The sequence below is a fragment of the Onychomys torridus genome, chromosome 3 (assembly GCF_903995425.1).
Source record: "Onychomys torridus chromosome 3, mOncTor1.1, whole genome shotgun sequence".
Taxonomy (NCBI): domain Eukaryota; kingdom Metazoa; phylum Chordata; class Mammalia; order Rodentia; family Cricetidae; genus Onychomys; species Onychomys torridus.
In genome coordinates, this window is record NC_050445.1 from 51,207,851 (window position 1) to 51,234,473 (window position 26,623).

General features: G+C 36.9%; 1 protein-coding gene across 1 annotated transcript in view; it reads right to left on the reverse strand.

The window, feature by feature from the left end:
* The window catches only part of Cftr (CF transmembrane conductance regulator), a 158,804-nt gene that overhangs the window by 16,744 nt on the left and 115,437 nt on the right, over positions 1-26,623 (reverse strand). Inside the window, exons 19-23 of the mRNA XM_036181863.1 lie at positions 24,153-24,232; positions 21,483-21,633; positions 19,886-20,113; positions 17,751-17,851; positions 6,078-6,329 (exon numbers count right to left, since the gene is read on the reverse strand). Coding sequence (XP_036037756.1) covers positions 6,078-6,329; positions 17,751-17,851; positions 19,886-20,113; positions 21,483-21,633; positions 24,153-24,232 — 812 coding nt within the window. The remainder of the gene's footprint in view (positions 1-6,077; positions 6,330-17,750; positions 17,852-19,885; positions 20,114-21,482; positions 21,634-24,152; positions 24,233-26,623) is intronic.

Below are 26,623 nucleotides of genomic sequence, written 5' to 3' on the forward strand. Positions count from 1 at the left end.
GGAAAGTATATATTCTCATAGAATGCAGGTTGATCTGAGGTTTCAATATAGCTCAGCTCTTTGGCAATGTTCAAATCAAGTGCTAATATGTGACCCTACTGGCAAGAAGAAAACGTCAAGAAGCAAAAAAGGAACTATTATTAAAGAAACTATTCTCGATATCCAAAGACCAAGACTACAAGAGGACAGCATTGGATCAGGCTTCCTCCAATTACATGAGATCAGCAGTCTAGGCAGCCCTCAAAGCTCACACACTTTGTTCTGATATAGGCTTTGCTCCCTAAGATTAACTGACCACAGAAAATCCTGCTGGATATCTGCAGCACTTAAATATCTGTGTTTCATCCTGTTCACATCGCCCCTTGATTTCTTATCATCTGACCTTTTTTGGAGAGAAAGTGTCATTTAGAAAAGCACTCTTCACATAAATTCACTGCAAATAAGTACTTTAAATATATTATAAAATGAACTTTAACTATTTGCAGATTCTATACTTATTTCATCATAGGCTAGTAATAACTTATAAACCCAAACCATGGCATGGGGTGCAATAAATGAAAATAATAAAAGTAACTTACTAGGTATTTATTAGTAACTTGGTAACAATGTAGGCCTTTATGATAAGCTGGTAAAGAGTAATGACAATAATCACTGCCTTCCTAAGCAACAGAAGTACTCTACAAGGTAATTTTCATAAATCTTTTTCTTGGGAAAATATGATCAAGCAAATGTTATGCAGAAGTTGGCAATTATTTATGTTCTCTATTCCTTGTGTTTATATAAAGAACATATATTCAACAAAGGTTGCATAATTTACCTAGTTTTTCTGTTTCTCCATCAGGGATAATGTGGTCTTACATAAGATCCTCAATAAATACTTACTTGAACTGAATAAGGGGTAATTAGTTTGAATGATAAAGGATGAAAAATGGATTAATGCAAGAGTGGATGAATAATGGACCAATGTGCACTTGGTTTACAAAAGGTGCTCAATAAATACTAGGGTTGGCTGAAAGACAGATAGATGAGCCAATGAATGAGCAGATACATATTTATTTGACCTTACAAATAAATAATAGACTTATTTAATTTTGTTCAATTACTAGATAAAATCTTAACTTTAAAATTTTGAGGAATCCCATGTGTACGTTTCTGTCTTTGCACTAGCCCATGTTGAACATGTACATATTCACCATATGTCCTAACTTTTCCAACACTGCAGTGAAGCATTACATAAGAAATCAGAATATATCAGTGCAGGTGATGTACAGGAGGAAAAAAAGAAAGTGAAATTCAACAGATGAAAGTGATATTTGGTAGAAAGAACCTTAAAGTACAAATCCCTAGTAGGGTAAATGACCATGCTGCATTTCTTCCAGAAGGAAATACTGAAATATTCAGAGAACTCAATTCTTACGTTGGGATAATACTGGGCTGAGAGGCAATTGATAAATATTTTCTTTAGCTTTAAACCCTCCAGCTATTGCTCTGGTTTCCTCACGTCAAAGTGCTGACATGTATTATGTCTGACCAGTTTTTCAACAGCAATGAGCCTAATTGGTTTATACCCTAACAATGTCGTCTTGTTGAATAATTGTCACATAATAATTATCTTCTTATTTGTAAGAGTACTTCCTGCAAATAAGCTCTTAAGACATATCCTAAGCTCAAGTCAATGTTTTTTACTAACTTCAATGTACCTCATCTCTGGAAACTTTGGATCAAGAGAACTCAAACTGTGATATGTGGAGAGCTAAGCAGTTCTGAACTGAGTATGAACAGGAGTTGCACTGTGTTATGAGTGGGGCAGTTGTGCTGCAGCCCCTCTAAAATGCCTTACCTGCACTTAACGGGCGGCAGAGGGAAATGTACTGTAATTATCTCATTTCTTTGTGGTCTACAGACACCAAGACAGCCAGTCAAATGCACTGTAGATTCACAGGTGATTATAATTGAGACTGTTTCGTATTAGTAAGACACATGGGCTACTCAAATGATTGATTGACTCAGCAGCTTCCACTCCCAATTTCATAAAGAATGAGGTGTATGCTTAACAAATCAAACATGTATTTGCATGTGTTGATTTGATCAGAACACAGATATTCTTTTTTTTTTTTTTTTGGAGCTGAGCATCAAACCCAGGGCAAGTGCTCTACCACTGAGCTAAATCCCCAACCCCAAGAACACAGATATTCTAATGAACAATTTTTTGTACTGCAGTATTTTGAATAGACTACAAATGGAGACAGCATCTAAAGTTATCAAAATAGATCTTAAAGGAATAGAGCCCTAAGAATGATTAAACATCTAATTACAGGGCTATCCAGTACATAATATATGCAATGTGCTAGCTGAAGAATTTGGTAAGTACAGATTTATCAGGATAGATCTAACTCCCAATTAAAACCCTTACCTTTATTTTGTGTGAATAAAGGGGTCCCATGTGAGACACTGTAGATAGATAGATAGATAGATAGATAGATAGATGATAGGTAGGTAGGTAGGTAGGTAGATAGATAGATAGATGATAGGTAGGTAGGTAGGTAGATAGATAGATAGATAGATGATAGGTAGATAGATAGACAGACAGACGGATGGATGGACATACAGACAGACACACACAGACAGATTGATTGAATCTACTTCAGAAAAGTAATCTGGCTGTTAAAATTTTAGATTAAAATAATCAAATGGTTTTTAGGAAAAGTTTGAGATTAAAAAGGAAAAAAGATTTCTGTGTTTGTGTGTGCTGTTGGGGACTGAAGCTAGGGTGTCAGTTTGCAGGGTAAGCAGTCTACCAAATCAGTTATGCACCAAGCCACAAATGTATTTTTAAGGAAAAAATTGTAAAGTAGTTGTTATAGTCTTCATGCATTGAAAATGAAACAACAAAAAATAAATTTTGTGAGATATTTGATTAAGAGCCAGTAAAACAGGACATTTTCTCCTGAAGTAACTTCCATAAACAAAGGGTTTTAATACCAAGATTGAATAAGTTTTCTACACAAAATATTTACTTTTTCATATAGCTAAGAATACTAAATTCATTAAAAAATCAAAAGATTAATAGTTAAACTCAATTTTCAACTGCCTTTTTCATAAGCAATTTGCCTGAAATTGACTTTGCATAATGTTTTGCAATATCATAATATTCAAATATATTTGAATTTTTCCCTTCATTCAATTCAGCATATGAGCAATATGTTTGAAACATCCTGTTATAATTTAAGGCAAGGCTGTAGAATTGACATTCTGGAGACAACTGTTCAGAATGTTATTTTAAAAGTCAATTCCAACTCTAAGGAAGTCTGACCTACTAGTAAGATTAAGTCATTTACTCATGTGGAGCTTGGAGATAAATCACTCTGGTTTTTCTTTTGTTTTTTTTTTGTGAGATATTTGACAAGGTTTCTCTGTGTAACAGCCTTGGCTGTCCTGGAATTTGCTAGATCAGGTTAGCCTTGAACTCTCAGAGGATTCATCGGTCCCTGCCTACCGAGTGCTGGGATTAAAGGCATGTACCAAAACTGCCAGGCAAGTCACTCCACCTTAACTAAAAAGACTGAGCAGCAGTTTTCCTGTCAGGGAGGTAAAGCTACAGGGCAAAGGACTGTGCCCTAGAACTAGAGAAAAAGACAAGCAGATACAGTCACACTTGAAAGACAGAAAACATCAAGCAGAAACCTTGAGGGAGCCAGTACCAGAAGTCTACTGAAAAATGGCCCTGGCTAATTGTGGACTATGGAGAGGGAAGCCATCTCCAGCACCCTCCAGTGCCCTCTCTGGAAGACACAGGAAGTTCCCTTAGGTTTCAAGCAACCACAGGAGAGAGGGATCATTCTGAGATAGGCCAGAACATTGTCTTCCATTTAAGACCCGCTTTTGAGTGACACTATTTTATCATGACTACTTCCTGGGGATTTTTTTCCAGAGCCCAGCTTGACATTAGGAAACAGAAACATTTAGTGTGAGTCCACTCTAACTGTTCTGCACTATCAAAAGGGGTGAACAAGACGATGGCACTTTCACATTCACAGCTGAAGGCGTAATTTCTCTAACCTACTAAGACTTAATCACAGAGCTACAGAACTCTATATCCAGTCAATTACTAACAGCCTATTATTACAGTCCCATGACCCAAGCACATCACATATGTTTAGCTTTCAAGAGAACAATTACTAAACTTGGTAAAAAGGAAAAAAGTAATAATAAGCAATATTAGGAAAGAAGAAAGTTGGATGTGACAAAGACACATAATTAACAGACTAGGAATGAAAAACAACTATGATTAATGTGATAAGGGATTTATGGGAAAGTTAGCATATAGAAACAGATAAATCATTAGTAAAAAGGGGTCATTCCAAGACAGAATCAAAAGAATTCTAAAACTATAGCAAAAAAAATTACTCCAACAAAGATGAAGAATGCCTTGGTGAGGTCATCAATAGTTCAGATACATCTGAGGAAGGAACCTTTAAGCATGAGGATGTCAATAAAAGCAGCAAACATCAAAAATGCCTCAGAAAAAAATAATAGGATAGTCAAGAAACATGAAAAACTAGAAAAAAGTGTAACATGTATATAATGTAAATACCAAAGGAAAAAAAGAAAAAAAAGGAAGAAGGAAGGGAAGGAGGAAAACAGGAGGCTAGAAATAAAGGATTGAGGGGAATATTTCAAACACAGCAAGAATCCCACCCCCTCACAATCAGTGTCATATACTCTATACATAGAGAAAAAACGTAAAGAATGTTGCTCAAAGCCAAAGAGCCATCCACAGCAATCATGTTGAAAATAAAAAAAATTATGAAAGAAAACCTTTTGAAGAAAGCACAGAGGAGAAAACTCATTATTTACAAAACAAAATTGAAATAAGAACTACTTAGAACTTTATAGACATCATAAAATCAGGAAATGAGTGGTGTGGAAAAAAAAAAAACCCACCAACATAGGATTATATCACTTGTCACACTGTCTTTCAACAGTGTAGGTGAAATAAGAAGCTACCAAACAAACATACAGACAATGTGCTGTCAACAGACTTATCTTGAAAGATATGTTAAGAGAACTTCTTCAGAGAAGAAGACAGATGCAACTCAAGATGCATCTACAAGAGACTGCAAACTTGGACCTAAATGAATAAAGGAAGCACTTTAGAAAGTAAACGAAGTGGCAGCAATATGAGAAATCTTACTTTTCTCTGAATGAGACTAAGAGAAAAGTTTACTTAAAAACATTTTAACATGCATTTGCTCATGTAGAATATGTAAATATATGAAATGAAGCATTAAAATAATGTAAAACACAGGAGGGAGAAATTGGGATGATAAGGTACTGATGCTATTTATGTTATTACACATTTTTAAATGGACCTGGATTCATTGTAAATATATGTTGCCAACTCTAGAGAAAACTTTAAAAGTTTACAAATAAGAAAAAAGAAAGACTTGGCATCATAAAATACTAACCACAACAGAAACAAAAGGGTTGAAAATAAAAACAGGAATGAAGAGCAAGAGTACAGAACAGAAAGCAGGAATGGGCTGGAAGCCCACCTACGCATGTGCGGGCCACTCTGGACGCACAGGGTCTAAACGCACTGCTGGAGAGAGACAGAGGGCAGCAGGGGCCCGAAGAACTAAGACATGCTAACACATTGTCCAAAGAAAGTAAAATTTAAAGTTTCATGTAAATTAATTAAGGCATGGATAAAGTTACACTGTGCTGATTAACCTATTTGTTGCTACTGTTTATAGTGATGGTTTTATTTTTGGTACATGTTACGTGTTTAATGGCATCTACAGTTGGAAAAGCTGTAATTAATTATATATTTTGCAAGAACACTCATGTTCAAGTACAGTCACATTTATAATAAGCTATTGTATAGATTCAGGACTATGCAATTTAAATTTCCTAAGAAACATAATGACTTCCCACAGCAACACATTCATTATGTATACAGAATACTGATTCTATAATTATGTTACTAATGGGTTTTACTAACATTGCAATTGGTTGTTGGGACTCACTGAACATATTGAAACTCACTAACAAAACAAGTAATGTTGAAATCTTACCCTTTGGCCTGGACTTATTGAAAAAGAAATGTTCTCTAATATGGGATTCCCATCATCCCCATATTTCACAGTGAGGTCTTTGACAACCATTTCGCCCCCAGAGGGCCAGATATCAGTTTTCTTCACATGTTGATTCTCAATAACTAAAACTTTAGATGGATCTTCAGGACATAGTCCTTTCATTATCTTGGTACACTCACTTTCTTCTTTTGGTATATCAATAAACTTAAAGACTCTGCTCACAGATCGCATCTGAAATGAAAATAACAGCATTTTTGTTTGGTTGAGAACTGTAGATAGTACCATACTTAGTTTGATGTGGCCTAAAGAAATAACTTGTAAATTATGATGCAAGTTATACCCAGCACTTGGTTATTCGTCAGGGTTTTCGGTTAAGTAACAGGAAATAATTAGATATAATTATAAGCTTAAGCAGAGAATCAACTAATACTTATATAAATGGGTTCTGTAGAAACCTGTTTATTTTTGAGATTGCTTAAATCTCAGTTACAAAGTCCACACACAAATAATCAACATATTCTCAAGGACATAGATGATGTCAAAGAGAAAAATTTCCCCCATCAAGACAGTACTGCACAACACTCTACAGTCAGTATGTTGTAATAAAATGTATCGTATTTTTAAACCTCTGTAGAGAGTTCTGTCTTTCTCTACCTACAATTCTATATGTCGACTCAGTTATGAATAGATGCTTGATGCTTAGTCAATTTTTAATGAGTCCACACTGCTCAAATTTAAGTCATTGCACAGACAGGAAGTTAAAATTTTACACTGTTAATAAGTTACTTAAAAATAAATTTCCATCATCAGCAAAACCTATATATAAAGGTTATATTTCAAGTAAATATGCATCTATAGTTATTCCTACTATAACATGATTATTCCATCCCCTTAGAGTAGAAATATCCTTGAGTCTGGTGGCCACATGGTAAAATAAACAGAATAATATACACTGACAGGTAGGTCGATGGTAATAGTTATCGAGCTTTTGACACTCCTTAGAAGGGCGGAGAGGAGAGTCCTGGACCCTCACCTGGGATTCCAACCATCAGTTCCTCTTGCTTCCCCTCTGCAGTAGTTTGAATGTAATTGGCCTTCACAAGCTTATAGGGAGTGGCACTATTAAGAGGTATGGCCTTGTTGAAGTTGGTGTGGCCTTGTTGGAGAAAGTGTGTCACTCTGGGGGCAGGCTTTGAATTCTCCTATGTTCAAGCTATGCCTAGTTCAGTTCACTTCCTGTTGCCTGGGGATTAAGATGTAGGACTTCTCAGCTTCTTCTCCAGCACCAGGTCTGCCTGCACACCACCATGTCCTGCAATGATGATAATGGCCTAAACCTCTGAACTGTATGCCAGCCCCAATTAAATGTTTTCCTTTATGAGAGTTACGATGGTCATGGTGTCACTTCACAGCAATATAAACCTTAATTAAAACACCCTCCCTTTTCAGCTGCCTATGATCTTGGGAGACCCTAGAATATTTAGGAAGAAAGGAAGTAGGAAGTTAACCAAGAGGAGGACTTGTTAGGGCAGCTTTTATGAAGTCATCATCCATGATGGAGTTGAAATTTATGGTAATGAAATCGTTTTTACATTCACCTACGGTCTATAAGTAACCTGTCATCTAGGTTTACTGCAAGGCCAGTAAACTCACTGCTCCCCAAGTCATACTTTATCTTACTTTTGTCTGTCTTCAGTGTCTAGTTGGGGATAAAAAGATAATTGCTCACATATCCTCAGGAAAAGTTAATGCAACAATCTGACTAATAAATCTTTTAATACAATATTCAATAACATGTATATATAATGTACACAGAAATAAATTAACTTGACTAGTTTTAAGGGTACTTGAATGAATATATAAATGAGTAAATACAAACAAACAAATACCTAAGTCTTGGTAGTTTTGAAAGGTAATATACACTTTTTGGCACAAGCACTATAACTTACATTCTCCATCAGTGACAGGCACCATTAAGGACAAATCCAAAACATCTAACATTAAATGTGCAAAATGGAACATACTTATTGGGTGTTAAAAGTGAAAGTTTGTAGCTTGTTTCTTACAGTCTAGATACTTAAAATTACTCCAAAGTATGACTATTGCCTAATCAAAAACACTTTATTTCTGTAACAATGAGCACCCTCCATAACATAAAGCAAAATATAGTTCTATTCAGTATCATGGAACATTTTCTCACAGTCAGATAAAGCAGTAGGTGCAGGTACTTTTGACACTGTCAGTTTTATTACTACTGAAATGCCATGATGGAATAGGTCAGTCACTAACCAATTCCTTGAACCATAGGGCTGTCAGCTTGTTGACCGCCTCTAGAAAGAGAACTCACATCAAAACCAAAGCAGAAAATTCAATGATGGTCTTTCAAGTTTCAAAGATTGGCTTTTCCAAGTTAAGACATAATCAGAGTTTGACATTTTCAGTCATATGAACATTGACTTTTAAGATCTCAAAAGCCAAGGCCCATGTAAGGTACATCACTGTAGGTAGTCATGGCTTCCAAGAAACTGACCATTTGAGCTCAGGCTCTGGTGTCAGAAGCATTACTTCATGTCCTACAAAAATGAAAATCGCTAGCCTAAAACACTGAAGACGAAGTGTTTTTGCAAAAATGTGGCCTGAGATGAACTTAGGATGTCTGGTAAACAGCCTTCTCACCCCACAATATGAGGCAAAAAGAGGCTGCCCACGAATAAGGTCAGCTTGGAAGCCTTAAATACTATGGTGTGGCCCTAAAAAGTGTCCTGTCATGTAACCGAACTTAAGTATCCTAAGGGGTATGGAAGAAACCAAGAAAAAGCTCAGCAAAGCAAAGATGACAGAATAGGACAAAGCCTCCCAGACAATTCTTCTAGACAACATAGGAACATATGTGAATCAGAGACAGAGAGCCCAGAAGGCGCTCAACTCTACTTAGAACCTGGTTAGATCTCTGAATTAGCCAGAATTCTTCCCTCCACTCAGCATGTTCAAATAGTAAATAACTTTAACTACAGCAAAGTTGAAGCCATTGGATGCTTCACTGTATGCTTGATTTCGTTGTCAAAGAGTCACATCCTCTACAAAAATAGATCTCAGATTTGTGGAAAGCTCGAGCAATTTGGTAGATCCTTCTTAAGAAAAAGAATTCAAATTATACACATCAAATTAAATACATAGCTGTTAATGTCAAATCATAAAGTGGGGGACCCATCCTTCCTGTAAACAAAATTTCTAGGTCCAAGACTAGAGGCAGCCCCTGCCATGCTAGTCATGCTAATGACCCTCTCACTTTCTGAAGGAAGATCCAACTGATGCCTTTCTTGAACCCACCATTTCCCTAAACCTAGTAGTTATGAACTGCATTGTAAATGTCCCTCAAAGCTAAAGTCTTGGTCCCAAGATGATGGAGTTTTGGGGATACAGTAGAAATAATGGGAGGTAAAGCACAATCGGGAGATGTAGGGCCCTGTGGGTTCATCCTTGAGGGGATATTTACCATCCTAACTCCCTCCTCCAACTTCCTGGCTTCCATGAGGTAAGTAGCCTTTTCTGTCACATATTCCTGTTGCCATGATACACTGCCTTGCCAAAGGCCTAAAGTACAGGTAATCCTGTACTGAAACCTCTGAGACTGAGAGCCAAAACAAATGCTTCATCTTTCCATGCTGTTTGTATTAGGAATTTTGTCACAATCACAAAAATCTAATTCTAGGGCCTCTGAAAGGTATTATGCAAATGAGAAGACCTGAAGTTTATATTTCCTGGTTTGGTGATCAATCCTTTCTACTATTACAGTAATTGTTCACAGTATTCCTTGATTTACAATAATAATGGAATATTCAGACAATCTAGTGTTTAATACCATTTATATCTTTGATCCTAATGAATAAGGCCATTGTGTTCTCCCCTATGTAGTGATAATGGTAGTGCAGGGAGAATGTCAAGGTATGGCTTCAAGCCTGGGGATTTATAGCTCAGCCTCTCAGTCTAAGTGTAAACACTGCTGATTGGATTAGACAGAGGTTACAACATACTAAACTAGTTTTAGTTTCTCCTATTTTCTTTCAGGGAACTTTTAAAATTCACTTAATTCTTTTTAAAGGAATGTCTGTTATACATTTCCATGTGATACATAAGAACCATGGAGTCATAGGGCTGGAAGGCGGCTCAGCTATCATAAGAGCTGTACACTGACATACTTCCCAGTATCAAGCTGCTGTGTTCTATGAATAGAAGGGTTAAGAGGGAAGTAATATGGGCAGCCCTGCCCAGGAAGGTAAGTCAGCCCAGGACAGGAAAAGTCTCTCTGTGGCTACAGTTTAATTACAATGAGGTTAGACAAGGGATTAGCACCTTTTTTCTCATACTTGAAGGTAAAAAACAACATGAGAGCCAGGTGCTAAAACACTGAATATATTCATTATTTATGGAGAAGAAAACTTAACATAACATAGATTCTATATTATTCTATTAATTAGAATTTAGCCAAGATTAAGTGAGAATTTTGCTTGAGATTCATGTATTTCTAACTGTTGGTACATTCCTTAATTTCATTAATAGCTAAAACTTTCCACTGAATATCTTGAGGAGGAGTTGTTCCATAGAACTAAATGTCATTATCTTTATAATAATATCTAAAGGTGCTAATCTAAGCATCAGGATAATAATGATGATGGCAATAACAAAAAGTAGTTCAATAGCTTCCTCTCAATGCTACTTTAAGAGAGAAGAATTTCAGTCAAAATGAAAATGCCTCTAGATTTTCCTGTTAATCCTTTGTTGCTAATTATAGAGGTCATCGCAGCCTTTTCAGGAATCCAGAAATGCCTTGTAAAAATATTTGCTATCTTTATGTTGTTTGTTTAGAAGCCAGGACACCAAAATTATGTTTCAATGACCAAACACTCCAAAAGCCATCGCAACAGAGACAGTACTTCTCATGCTTGAAATGTCCATCAATACTAGACAAAAATGCCATAATTGAATTTACAAGGACTGTGAGGAGAATGGAATGATGTCTGTCTCAGTAATAAAGCGCACTTGGTGCTCTTCCAGAGTACCTTGGTTTTGATTCCCAATACCCACAGAGCAGCTAGCAACTGTGTAACCCAAGTTCCAGGGGATCTAACACCTCTCTTGGCCTCCACAGATATCAGGTATGCATGTGGTGAATAGATGCAAGGAAAACCCCATACACATGATAATAAAACCAGCAGTATCATGCAGCTAAAAATCCTGCAGCAGAGACCGGCCTGCAAGGCACACTGGAGCAATAGTGGCGCTGGGGTTCTGGACTAACCAACCATTGTTTGACTGGGATTAAGGCCCACTCCATGGGATAGAATCCACACTGGACACTGCGGAAGTGGACAAGAACCTGAGACTGGATAGGTCATGGGCCACAGAGGAAAGCCTACTGCCACTATTTACCTGAAAGAATGTAGCACTAAAATGGCACTTAATGACATATTGCTGTACCCACAGACCAGTGCTCCACTCAGCCCTCATCAGAGAAAGCTGAGGGATTTATAGGAAGGGGAGGCAGAAATATATAAGAGACAGAGGTTGTGGATGACTCCAAGGAAACACTGCCATTCAGACAAAACCGAGCTGACACACATGTAAACTCACAGAGACTCTTACAACATGCACAAGACCTGCACATGTCCAGACCAGACAAAAATTCAAACATGAGAAGAAGTGGACACAAGCGTCTCGCCCCTAACCAAGAAACTATTGGCAATTGACACCTGCTGGGAAAGGGAAAAATCAGTTTCCTTCAAATCTACCACACTGCAAAGCAGGCCTCATGCACAGGAGTAGTTGGCCAATACAATATATAAGCATAAGGAGTAGAATATGGCACATTGGCCATATTTCTGCTGACCCTTGGTCAAAGGGTATAATTACTAACAGATGGAAGAACCACTAGCAAATCATTCTTGTCCTCTGTCAACAATGTGTACATAAATATCTTCACTATATACAAAGGATAATGCTGACTGACTGAAGACTTTGGAGACATTATACTATTTAAAAATCTAGAAGTTAGAAAAAAACTACTGAAATTGTGATAATATATTTTGATTTGCTGCTTTAGACTTTGTTGTTATTGTTTTTTGAGACATGGTTTCTCTGTGTAGCTTTGTGCCTTTCCTGGAACTCGCTTTGTAGACCAGGCTGGCCTTGAACTCACAGAGATCCTCCTGCCCCTGCCTCCTAAGTGTTGGGATTAAAGTTGTGTGCCACCACTGCCCAGTGAGCTTTAGATTTTTTTATTAAAACAATATTTATATATTTTCATACAATATATTTTGACCATATTCTTTCCTCTCCCACAACTTCCAGATGCTCTCCCCCACCTCCCTACCCCCCCAACTTCATATTCCCTCTGTCTTTTCAAGCCAAAAAACCTCAAAAATCAAAATAAAGTAAAAATACAAAAATTACCAAAGAAATAAAACACACACACACACACACACACACACACACACACACATTTGTGGCTTTGTCTACAAAGGTTGGGGTGAGTTGCTGTCATAAGCCCATAAGCTTACAAAGCTGAAACTATTTCCTATTTCACCCTTAATAGAAAAAGTTTGCTGATCCTTGTTACATGACTCACAGAAAATCAAAGTAAAAATGAATCTGCAAGATCACCTCACCCAGTGATTCAAAAGCCTAGACACACATTAGGAAACACAGACAACAGGTCCTGTCACCTTGCCCCAGTAGAAGAACTAAACTCACTGGTCTCTGTGAACCTCAAGAAGCTTTAGTCTAGCATTGTTTTCATGTTCAGCAGACTGAGAGCCCATGATCTAATCTACTCTTTCATTGTACAAATGAGAAAACCTAAACCAGGAAGTTAGAGTAGCAGGCACAAAGCCCTAACCATTTTCCACGCTTACCACACATTTTGTACACTCCAGCAATTCCTGAGGGAGCTCAGAAGATTCATGTACTAATTCAAGGCTCAAGAACATCATCCTATTGATCACTCTGTCTTTGCTGGCTGCAGTAACACACTGAGTTAAAGGTTTTAGATCAGCTGTAGTAACTGCAGAGTAAGTCAATGGATTTCAGCATTCAGGATGGGTTGGCGTGTGGTTTGGGTAAGATCTGGAATAATGCCTATATACACCTTAAGAGTTGCCACTTTTATGTGAAATGGTTCAGAAGAGAGAGAATGTGAGAGCTGCCAACAACCTGAACAAATTCCTAACCAAACCACTGCATTTCCCAGAAGAAGAAAATAAGGCTCTGGAAATGGGGAACAATGACTTGCCTAAAGGCACTCAACTTTTACGTGTCTGGGCCAGAATGAAATATAAGGCTCTCTGTGGGTGGATGGGTATATGCCTTGAAAAAAACACTACAGAGATCTGTAAGAATCACAACAAACCACAATCAAGCTACCTTCAACAGGAGGCAAAAGACAAAGAGGCTATATGAAGTCCTGGGTCAGATCCTTATAACAGAAACTGCTTTCAATCCAAGGGCATCCTGTAACAGCAGCCATGAAGAAAAGAAAACTTTCCTCTTTCTCCTCCCACACTTTCCGTTGCTCATTCTACAATCAGTCGCTTGAGCTTCAGTGGAACCCAAAATAAACACAGGTGATGATGACAGGACAAAGGCGAGACATGGGGTTCGTATGGACAGAAAGCTCTTCTCAGATTGCACCAAACATGCAAGAACATTCTGGAACTTCATCAATGGGGATCTAAATGGAAGCCTTGTAAGATCTCTGTCCTTAACCTAGTGGCTTCCTTCCTTTTACTAGGCACATAGAGTTCAGTTCAACAGTGTGGTGATATATTGTGTACCCTAATAAATTTACCTGAAGATCAGAGAGAGGAACAAGCTACCTCTTACCTCTAGGACTCCTCAGCCTGAAAAACTTTCCTCAGCCAAAAGACTTTTAGTTCCTGTCTCCTCACACCTTATATACTTTTCTCCACCTACTCACATCATTTCCTGTCTCAGCTTTCCTAGTGCTGGGATTAAAGGCATGTGACTCCCAAGTTTTGGAATTAAAGGTGTGTGCCACCACTGCCAGGTTTCTATGTTTAATCTAGCAGCTTGTTCTGTCCTCTGATCTTCAGGCAAATTTTATTTAGAGTACACAATATATATCATGACACAATAGGATAATCATCTAGTGGAAACAGGGATGCTTATCTGGTGGTCTTCTTGGAAAACTGAGGCAGAACCATCACATATTAAGATGGTTCACTTCTTGTTCCCCCTGTGGTAGACAGTTCTGGAAGGATATGAGTTATCAAATGAAGAAATTATATGTGAGCAACCCCTTAGTCACCAGGTGGTGTAATAGTGCTAAGTTTAAAACATTACCTATTACACCCTTGCTAGTTCTTTTTAATATATTTAGTCTCCCAGACAAAGGGAGTAGAACCTTTGTTTCATTTTAATGGTCCCTTAAGATCCTGTGTGTATTGGGGGGAGAAGTTTAGGAATCCATACCCTAGCATGTCTAATCTACTAGAAAATAATCTAGTTGTGTGTTTTATGGATGCATGGAGGTGTCAAAATGGTAGTGGGATATGTTTAGAGGACAAGAGAGAGGTATACACTAAACATAGGCATCTCTGATTCATCAAGAGACAGCTTCTGAAGCATGGGGTTAGATGACAATAGCTAGAGAGGATGCAGATAGTAGACAGCTATAATACAGGAGTTTAAAGGAATTATTAGGATATCAAAAAGGACACAGGAATAAAGGAAAGAGCTATCTTTGGGAACAAATAAGGAATTCATTATGGAAACATAAGAGATGGGTTGATGGATAGTTCTGGGTATCAGTATTCTAAATATGTAATCATATAATTCAAGTAACAGTTGTGTAATTGTGATATTGAATATAACAGCTGAAAACTGAAGGAAGCTAGGAGCCTGTTGGCTAACAGTAGAGAATGAAAACCAAGTTACACAGCCATGTTTACAACTTCATAGTCCAATTAACTTTGCATCCATGTTTACAGTGGGGCAGATGAGTAAATAAAGTAATTGTTCCACCTCTGAAAACTCTTTCCTAAGTAGCCCTGCACATAGTTTTAAAATGAAGTGTGTAGCACAGAAAACATTGTGTTTGTTCCATTTTAAACTCAGATCACTCTAGAGGCAGTTAAGAACACAGTAAGGTAAAATGACATCACACTGAGTTTTTGCTTGTTGGTTACATCAGGTGGACATGAATCTGAAGGCACTGCTCAGTCTTTCTCCCCTGACTCCCAGAGGAGGAGGTGAAAATAAAAGCACAATTTGGTGGTTTTGGCAGCACTGCAGATGAGAGTAGCATGAAGGGAGTTACTAGCAGACAGGGACCACAAACACCCAGGAAGGCCCACCAGCAGTGCTTGGCAGGGAAACGAAAACATACGTATGTTCTTTGTTAGCAAACAAAAGAGCATAACTTTTAAAATGAAATCAAATGCAAATATTGATACTTTTCATAGACCATATCATAGACACAATAGGTCCTTGTAAAGGTCCTTTCATACACCATGAAAGATACAATGTCGAAGAATACAATACAAAGTCAAACATACTCATGGAAAAATCTGGAAAAGTAAAATACTTTCAAGTGTCTCTCACGGACACTAGATATGTGGAGAATAAATTTATCAAGCAAAGGTTTGGACATTGTACATATAGACTATTCTAACAGGGGTGTCTAAACTGCAGTTTAGAGGCCACATCCAGCTGCATGTGGACAAACAGAGCTGTATGAAAAGCCCAACACAAAACCATAAACTATATGTTGTATGTGTGTGATTTGGTTTGGTAGCACAATTATAGAGATCATGAGTGTGAACTCTGTAGATGACAACATTGTGTCACAATGTTAAATGTTTGGTTATGTCATTAAGCCAAAAATTAATATTGCAAAGAGATTTGTGAATGTATAAGGTAAAGAGATGTTTTTAAGTAAAAAAATAGGTAATGTGCACAAGGGTTTTAAATTATAAAGTCACAGTTTTAAGAAATTAAGGAAATAAATGTAAATACAGCATTTATATAATATTCTCCAGCTACTTCTAACAGATACAGATGTCTTTGTATGAGCTCTCAAAATACAAACTACAAAATATATATATAACCAAGGAGAAGTGAGGAGAAGAAATGAGGAATTTGACTTCAAAACCAAGGAAACCATATTTCAAGGAATTATTAAGATACCTCAGAAAACTATGAAGACATATGGACAAGAAGAATATTTAAAAGATTTTATGTTTTGTCCTTGAGATATAGTTATGACTTTTGAAAGATTTGATTACAGAAATTTTACAATCAGATGAATGTGTGTCTGAAAATGTAAGTTGTATAATGGTTTTTAACTGGCGATTCTAGACTCCCCAGGAATGAAGTAATGAATGAATGAGTGTAGTTCAAAAGCCTAAGATTCAATGAAGGGTCAGCAAAGATGGCTCAGCAGGTAAAGACAATTGAGTTATGTCCCTTAGGACCCACGACGAAAAGAACGAACTGACCCCAACAAATTGCCCTTTGACCTCTCCCATATAAATATATGTAATAAAAAATTTAAAAAGGAATTAGTGCTGAAGTTCTTAGACCAACTCTAAAGTGTAAGTGAGAATATATCTGTTATTAAAATATAAACAGGGAAATGTGTAGCTTCCTTTCACTGCTTACCCTAGCCATCGTACAGTTAAGAGTCCTGGACACCACTTTAGCACATAAATATTACTTCAGGCTCTCAGTCTATGGTAGAAGGCACAATAAAGCCAAAATATGGTCTTTGAACACACAAAGAACACAAATGCAAGACAACATCAGTCAATTAAAAAGGAGAGGAGCAATGATAAACTCTTAGGAGGGAACAGTCACTAAGACTAGACATTTTCAAAATAAGACAAGAATATTATGAATAGCTAGGCTGCTGAATGCAAAACATTAGAGAACAATTTCTTAAACAGGAACCAAATGCATTAGCTCTACAGAAAGAACTAATAAATTAGTCTCTATCAAATTTAATGTTTCCTTTCATCAAGAGATACTATGACTCAAGAGCCATTTAAATGTATAGAACTGATAACTGATCCAGGATTCATAAAGACCTACAAATCAAGTGAAAAAAACAAACAAATACAAACACAAACCTATCTAGTTGAAAAGCAAACAAACAACATAAACAAGAACTTAACAGAAAGAAAAAACAAACAACCAAAATTGTCAACAAGAAACAGGCATTCAGATATCCTGACATTTCAGTAGTTATTTAACACTCCTCAGAACAGCAAAGTTAAAAAGCTCTGAACAAGAATACTGCTGGAAACATTCACATACTCACTTAGTGGCAGTATATACTAGCACAACAGACCCCAGAGTAATTCGGCACCAGCTAGTAAAACTGAACTTGGGGAAATTCTATTCCCAGCAGTTCCTTCCACTTCCAGGATTTTCTTTGGAAGAGACACGTGCAAGAGTGTTCACACTGACAACCCATGAGGATGAAACATAAAAAATGTCACTGTTTAATGCATGATACAGAATGTCTTTATGTTTACCTGAACACTGTATTTGTTAAACTGGCAGATTATACATACATATTACCTACTCTTTGTTTTTTTTTCTCAACTTTTCATAAAATTAAAAATAGTAACTTACCAAGCTATCCACATCAATGCTGGTGTTTACAGCCCATTGCAAAGTACTCATGATATTCATAGCTAAAGTTAGAATAATACCAGCCGATCCTTCTCCTTCACCTAGACGTGGAAAAAGGTTTTGAACAACTGCATGTTATCTCTCTCTTCTGTGAATTACTTTACTTATATCTCTCTCGTCACAGGTCATTTCATTCAAATTTCAATTTAATGCTGATGTTAATGACTCCTAGAAACAATAATGCCCTCGTAGGAAAAGCTTTCAGCCAATGTTTAAAATCAATAGTGACTGAATATTGGAAAATTGTTACACTTTTAAATGCTGTTTATGTCCTGAAGGTAATGTTGGTATAGGGTAGACAACACATCTCTTCTACTATTATTCTGTATGTAACAATAAAAAGTAAATACTAGACTGAACACCAGAAAAAAAAGGCCTTGAGTCCAAATGAGCTCTTGTACAGAAAGTCAGAGGGAGGCATGCCTTTGAGTAGCATGGGCAGACATCCTTAGCACCTTTGCAATAGTCACTGTTTCTGCTAATCAAGGTTGTCCAGAAGAAAGTAGACTTCGTGTGTTACCAGGCAGTCAGAAAACTAATGTCAGCTATTTCTCAAGAGAGAAGTTTGCCCATTATAATAAGAGAAGAAGAAAAAAGACTAATATGCTTGAAAAGATAGTGCTAAGATGTTTTGAAGTAAATTTCTTTTAGGATTAGGAAGGACAACTAATTAAAATTTTAAAAAAATTCAGTATTATGACCATAAAAATTTTCTAAGATATGTTCATAAATTATTATTAATTCAGGTTATCACATCCCAACGGATAGTGCTTGAATCTAGCACTAAATAGTTATCATAAGGTTAAACACAGAGAAGAATAAGCCATACTATTATTGACTGAAAATTTTCAAGTCTACCTTTTCTCCAATTTAGCTCACCATAAACAGCACAGAGAATCTCTAATGTTAATTCAAGCCACATGAAGTTCATGGGTTTGTGATACTTGTAAATGAAGACAACTAATCTTAAGGGAGTGAGAGAGAGAGAAGAGGAGGAGGAGGGAGGGAGAGGGAGACACAGAAAGAAAGAAAGAAGAAAGGAAGGAAGGAAGGAAGGAAGGAAGGAAGGAAGGAGGGAGGGAGAAAAGAAAGAAATTAAGAAAGGGAAAAGAAAAAAAGAGAAGAAAGACACAAGATGTCCACAGGAGGAACTGAACAGAAGCCAGCATCTGTTCGAGAGACAGAAACATGCCTATGCCTGACTCTCTAGCTACCCTGGTGTGACATCCATGCTGAGCTGCATGAGGCCTTCTGATAACTCATCAAATGGTGCTTCCTTTGGGGTTCATCAATTCTGTTCTTATAATTAAATAATGTTGTAAATCTGGCATTGGTGTGGCATTCACTCTGAATTTATGTCATCTATAAAATAATATGTAATGTTTTATATATAATGTTATATATAAAACATACAGCTTTTTGACTCAGAAATCCAACACCAACACCTTAAAACAGAGGTACTCATTTATCTACATAGATTTTTATTTTCTTATTATGACAAATTATGTCCCATACTTTATGTCTTTTTTTGCTCAAAAATCTTAAATTCCTGACCTTTGTGTTTGAAAAATGATGCAGTTTTATCTACATTATTTTACTTCTGTGATAATTTTTACTCATTTAAAATTCATATAAAACAAAGAATTTTACAAATAAGTAGTTGTTAACAGAAAAAAATTTACAGGAAGGGTGAAAAGAGGAGAGAGAGAGAGAGAGAGAGATATCCTTCTCCCATTCAGATAATTCTTTCATAAAGAAATCTATTAACTCTGGAGTTAGGACATTTTGTCAACATTACCATGAAAAGACATTTTTCCTGTCAATCACATGTATCATTTTTAAAATCATCATTTTTAAAACAGTGGAATTAGGGAAAATACCATACAAACCTTTAAACCAAGTAAATTATTTGGGCAAAAATCAACAAGAGTGCAAAAAAATTGCTTGTACTGGTTAATAAGCTCCACAAGTCTATTTTAAAACCTCTAAAATTTTAATATAAAATATGGCATTTTATTCATTGACAAAATTTTTTACTTAAACGCTCAGCAAAGTTGTTAATAAGTTCACAGTACCTGTTGTTAAAATGGAAATGAAGGTAACAACAATGAAGAAGAGGACAAAGATCATGTCTATTCTCATTTGGAACCAGCGTAAGGTTGACAGATACATAAACCAGTTGGCAGTGTGCAAATTCAGAGCTTTGTGGAACAGAGTTTCAAAGTAAGGTTGGCGTCCAAAGGCCCGAAGCGTCCACAGTCCTTTTAAGCTTGTAACAAGGTGGGTGAAAATTGGACTCCTGCCTGTGAATCATTCCATAGGAGATAATGTGAAGCTTGTAATACAGAACAGACTTGTACACTACCATGTTTCTGACAAAGATTAACTCAGGAGTAACAACACCATAAGCATCACTGGTTGGAGGGACACTCACCCCAGATGAGAGCTTACTTCTATAATGCATGGCCGTTCCCTTTTACCTGCCAACCATGGGTGATAACTTAGTACAAAATCATTCTCCTCTATAACTCATATTTCTTGGCAAACAATAGTCATTATTCTTGGCTAATCTCAAATTACTAGTGGCTGAGAAAATAGGTTTTGTCCCTAAGGCAATTTTTTAAATTTCTCAATGAAAAATTTATTTGAATTGATTTAGCTTTTAAGTTTCAAAGATGGGGGAGGTTGGAGGGGCAGGAGGAGGGAAGAGGGGAATCTTTGATTAGTATGAAAAATGAATTTTAAAAATTTCTTAATTAAAAAAAGCACAATTTTGGTTGTGAGCCTAGGCTTTAATGGCTGAGCCATCTCTCCAGGTTAGCTCAGTGGTAGAGTACTTGCCTAGCAAGCACAAGGCCCTGGGTTCAATCCTCAGCTAAAAAAAAAAAAATACACAATTAAAAAAAAAATGCTCTTTCTGAAAGACATGCTCCCTGAAGAACTCAAGCAAAGAATAACCAAAAGAAGACAAGACATCAAGGATAGGGAAGAATTCTGTCTGGTTTTCCTTGCAACCTTGTAGAAACTCTGAGGAATAGCAGCATTACTGGTTTTACTTTGACCAATGGAAGAAATTACGAATACCTATGCATAACCATCATAAGGTTATATATTTGTTTGAAGACAAAAACAAAGTCATGTTGATTGGCAAAATTAATCCATGTTCACTTTATAAGTTTATTAAACATATCAAAAATCACTGTTGGGCTGAGGACAGTTCAGTAGAAAGTATGCTTGCTACACAAGCTTGAGGACCTCAGGTTATGAAACATTGGGTCTGGCACTGAATGTCTGTAATGCTAGAGGTCAATACAGGTGAGTCCCAGGGCTTCCTGGCCAGTCATTCCAGCAAAAACAGAAAATTTCAGGTCTATGAAACACACACACACACACACACACACACAAAAGGAGAAGAAAGAAAAAAGTAGAAAAGCAACTGACAAAGATTTCTTGACATCAGCCTTGGGTTTCTACACATGCCTGCATGGGCAAGCACTCCCATACACATACCAACACACACACACACACACACACACACACACACACACACACACACACACACACACACACTGTTATAGTAGAGATTTTTTTATAAAGAGGATAATGGTAGTAAATTACAAAAATGCCCTGTGGTTCCCTTAAGCCCAGGGAACCATGCACATCATGCTGTACCTTCAGATTCCAGTTGTTTGAGTTGTTGGGAGGTATGAAGGAAATATGCCCTCAGTAAGATAAAGGCTGCTAACCCAGGCACGGTTGCCAGGAAGATGTAGGGCTGTAAAGCTGAAACCACTATTATAGCTCCAATCACAATGAACAGCAACTGTGGGGTTAAGGAAAGCATGGTGGTGAGTGCAGATTTTCACTTCGTCAAGTAGACAGGGTATATTGGTGACTTATATTGACACATGTTCTTGCACTTGCTCCATTCTTAGTAAGGAAACAGTGCATTCTCCAAGGAGAATGCTATCTCAAAGGCAGTTTCTTCAGGTTACATGGAAATAATTTTTATAATTGTTTAGTTTGCTGATACTTAAATTGTTGAAGTTTTACATGGTGCATTCTGATCTTGGGATATTTTTATTTAGGACATAACAATTGTATAATGAGTAAATTTTACATGAATATGATTTTCTTTATCCAACCCTTTGGGAAAAAATGAGGCTTTTGAAATAATTTAAGTATAAATGTTATATTCTGTGATTTGATTAAGAGAGTTCTTTAAAATGGAGCATTCTTCACAGAACATTTTGAGTGACAAATATCTGTTTTAAATATAGGTTTAGTCATGTAGGCCAGCTCACTTTTCTGACCCAAGTTTTTTATGTTTAATATTGAAAGAAGTATTATTTAATGTTTTACTTCCTTCTCAAAACTCACCTATTCCTATTGTAATAATTGGAGATACTCCAATAACTCAAAAAGATTATGAGATGGTGGATTTAATTTGAAATTAAGCATTTTTCCTATTCACACCTTCAAAATGAGTTTTACCTACCAACACAGACATCTCTCTATATTACCTCCCAGAAAATTAGGATGCTGTTTGCAACACTGGGACATGTTTACCAGATTGATGGTCTACATGATATCAAGCACACACTATTTTTAAAAGAGAAAACATATCCTAATATTTATTTCACTATTTCTCATTTGAATATGTTAACCATAAATAAAAATAATTTTAAAGCCAACCTAGTGTAACTTCCATATCCTAATGAGTGAGCCAATTCTTCCCTAGTTTCTATGGGTTTACTAGTAGATGCCTTGCTGGGGAACGGTCAGGGTGGATCTCAGATCTGTGGAACTCCTTCAGTTTGTTTGCTACCACATGAAGGCTTAGCAGCTCTAGGACTTGAGCTGAAACTGTTCAAGCTGCATACAACTTGGAAGCCATTAGAAATGTAAAAATCTTTTATTTGTAAGACAAGTATTTGAAAATTATCTCTCCCAGATTTCTGAGGTGAACTTTAAGTTGACAGAAAGCACTCAGTAGACCATCAAAAAAAGGAAATATTTATCACTCAGCTCCATTTTTAATACTTTAGAATACAGACCCAGATAGATGTCCACATTCCAGTGAGAGTCTAATTATATTTTATGGCATTGTGTTATACTGCATTTTATTAGTATGCTCATATTATACACCTATGATTTATTCTTCTGGAATGCAGAACTAATGTCTAGTGTTAAAGACACACAAAATGACACTTTTGAGCACCTGAATCAAAACATGGGTTAAAAATTCCAACAGGTGCTGCTACTGCTAAGTTATGTCTTTAAACACAGTAATGAAGGAAATCCAAAACACATTTCACTTAGAACAGTAAGTGTATTTGATTATGTCAATCATTTCAGAGGAGGTCAGCCAACAGCTGGGGTTTTTTTTTTTGTGTGTGTGTGTGTGTGTGTGTTTGTGTGTGTGTGTGTGTGTCTGCTGTTGTTGTTGCTTATGTATATACCTGAGGGTGATAGTCCCTATTTTTTTATTCAAGTTCTTTCAATATAGTGTTATTTTGCAGAGAAGAGAAGGGGACAAGATATAAGAATGAGTCATCCCACTAAGGGCAGTGTAGTGTTCCAACTATTTCTCCAAGTGCATTTGCTCTCTGATGCTTCAGGAAGCCATCAGGGAGCTCAGAAGGCTGTGCCTGGTTCAGCAGGCAAGGGCATCAGCTCATAAACTCCCCTATGGCCTGTGACCTTGGAGTCCTGATGTGGCTAACGGTCACTTTCATTAACTGACAGTCAGCCTTGCAGCGTGGCTATCCTGGAGGTCTAGTAACACCGGCCACTGAGGGACAGACCTCAAGAGTCGGAATATTTCTTTTCCTTCATGTTTTCATCTTCTTTCTGTCCCCCCATTGAGTTCCATTGGGTGGGGAAACTTGTTTGCCCAATCTGTATTGCTCGTGATAAGGCAGGATTGGAGTGTAGCCTACCCAGGGACTCCATCCACCTTCAGTTCAGTGTGAGACTTAAGAAATGGAGGGTGCCGTCAAACAGGTTTTATACTAATAATTGGTGGAAGATGGTCTTGTGATTCCTTCAAATCAATCCAAGATAGTATTATATCTAAAGGTGTGCCTGCTTGAAATAAATAAATAAATAAATAGATAGATAGATAGATAGATAAATAAATAAATAAATAAATAAATAAATAAATAAACTGACTAGTTACTGAGCTTGTTAAATCTGTGACTTTTAAAGACTGATCTCCATAAAACTTAGCCATTATCCAAGACTTCAACTATTATAGGAAAAATTAGAAAAAATTCATTTGCTTCTCTTTGAAAACTATGGCAAATAGAAAAGTCTTCATTATAGGTATTCTGTACAAACCTGGATGAAGTCAAATATGGTAAGAGGCAGAAAGTCATCCAAAATTGCTATATCTTTGGAGAATCTGTTAATTATCCCACCTGTGATACAAATGAAAATTCACAAAAAGTTATCACTTTTAAAAGGACACCAATATATTCATACTAAATTTGGACTACAGCAAAAGCATTTAACACAAGAATTATCATCTAATCAGAATTACTAGCTTTGCTCAAAATTCTGACTGTGTACTCAAGTTATTGACTCCGACTTTTGAACTTTCATAAAACACAGAGCCCTCTAAGAGTCAGCTCAAACCAATGTCTTTAATCAGGTTCTTATAACCAAGGTTAGGTATAACTGGTCATCCTACCACTGAGACCTCACTTCTGCCACTCAGAGTTTCAAGGTACCTTAAAGGATGTGTTTTCATCCTCTCTTTATGCTCATCTCCACCACATAGGGCAAACATACCCTCCCTTCTGAAATCTGTGCCCTCCAGATGCAACTCCCCAGAATCCACAGCTATCTTTCAGTACATTCCAGATGGGATTCCTTTTTTTTACTTTCCCTATCTTCTTCACATGTATTCTAAATTCCAGACTCACAGTCTAAGTCTTGAGTATTGGTTGCCTTGGTGAACTAAAAATCCCATGTCTACTACATGCCTGGGACAATGCTGGGTACGGAGATTACAGAGGTGATGAACTCACTCTCCTTGGTCTTGAGGGATTCACTGTCTAAAAAGGAGCTAAACAAACAACTTGATAAAGTGTAACATAACACTATGACAACATTGTAATAGTTAACCTTATCACTTACTATTAACTGCAGGATAAAGTTCGAAATTCTTTAATATTTAAAATACTTAGTACTTCCCCCTAATTTGTCCTTAAGTAGCCTAGATTCCTCTATTCAAATACATGGTTTCAGGGAAATGTGTATTTTTTAGGCAGTCTACCCTTTCCTACATTTTTACTTTGCCTATGTGTTGTTTCCTTCTATCTAAAACTCTTTCTCCTCATCTCCTCTTGTCAAATTTGTACCTCTTTCCTAGCTCAACTCAAATGCCCTATTTTCAAGACAGATTTGGTATTTGCTGCATCTGGAAACGATCTCTTCCTTTCCTTGTCTGCAGGTCTGAGTTGCAGAGACTACATATATGCTGTATATCATAGTTGCTTGTGTGTGCACATATCTTATCTCTTTTCCCACATGGTAGACTACTTAGGTGAATAGCATTATTCCATGTTTATTTTATATGACCCAAGACAAGGCAAAAATCCTTAGGTAGATAGATGATATGTATTACTTAACATATTCTTTAGCATATTCATTAAAAATATTGGTATATCCTTCCATAAATAACCCAGAGAAGGAATGTATACCCCCATGACATTTAATTGCCATTTAGAAACTGAAAGTCCACTTTGGCAAAAGTGTATCATCAAAATGATATTTCTATTTCAAATTTTATTTCAGTCAGTACTGTTCTATCTAATATAGCCACACTTTGCTGAGGAGCAATATTATTTGTCTATATGGGCACAAAGCCATTTGAGTGTGACAAGGTGGGGAAAAGTAACATAAGAAAGTCCAAGAGTCAGAGGAAATTAAGGTCAAGGAAAATCAAGGTCGGTGTACAATTTTGTAGAGCACATCTAGGATAAATTCCAAGTAGTTACTGCCAAGTATAACAGAATAACTAGGTAACAGAAGGAGAACCATAAACCATGAATCTAATAGCATTTTTCAATGGAAAGCAAAATTCTTATGTATAACAACAACAACAACAATGAGAGCAAGCCAAAGGGAGATGTTCTACGATCAGCTCGTTCTTTTAGTTATCAGGAGTGAATAAGGAGGAACACAAAGAGCACAAGGGTAATTAGGAATTAACCTAAAAGCAGATGGAAGCTTGGGAAAACAAGTCAGGAAAGAAGAGTGTGTACTGATCAGCAACACGTGAAACACTATAGGGGGTGTTAGGAGAGGGAGAGTGAGAAGTACGCTTCCTTTGGGAGCCACACCCCACAGAGAAGTGGCAAAAAGAAGCTAACATTTATTTCACATAGGCTGTTAACAGCAGTAATAACCACCCTGTGTGGCCAAGTGGAACCTCAGATGTCTCTGGTCTTCCCCCTGTTTTCATGGCCCATGTTTTAGCATGCCAGAAACTGGGAAAACCTACCCATTTGGGGTCTTGGAGTTCTACAACAGCAAACTCACAGGATGGGGTGAATTGGCCATTCCCTTAGTTCTGAAAGTCTCAGAACAAAAGAGGATGGCCAGGAGAATATGTGAATGAGGCAGACCTTTGGTGAGACACAGAAAGGCTCCAGGAAAAAGACCTTTGGTGAGACACAGAAAGGCTCCAGGAAAAAGATAATCATCTTTCTAGTACACCAACACTTAACTTTTGTCACCTTGAAAAACTGATGTGCGTTTATTTTGAGGGTTTTAAGAAACATGCTAAAAATTCTCAATTCTGC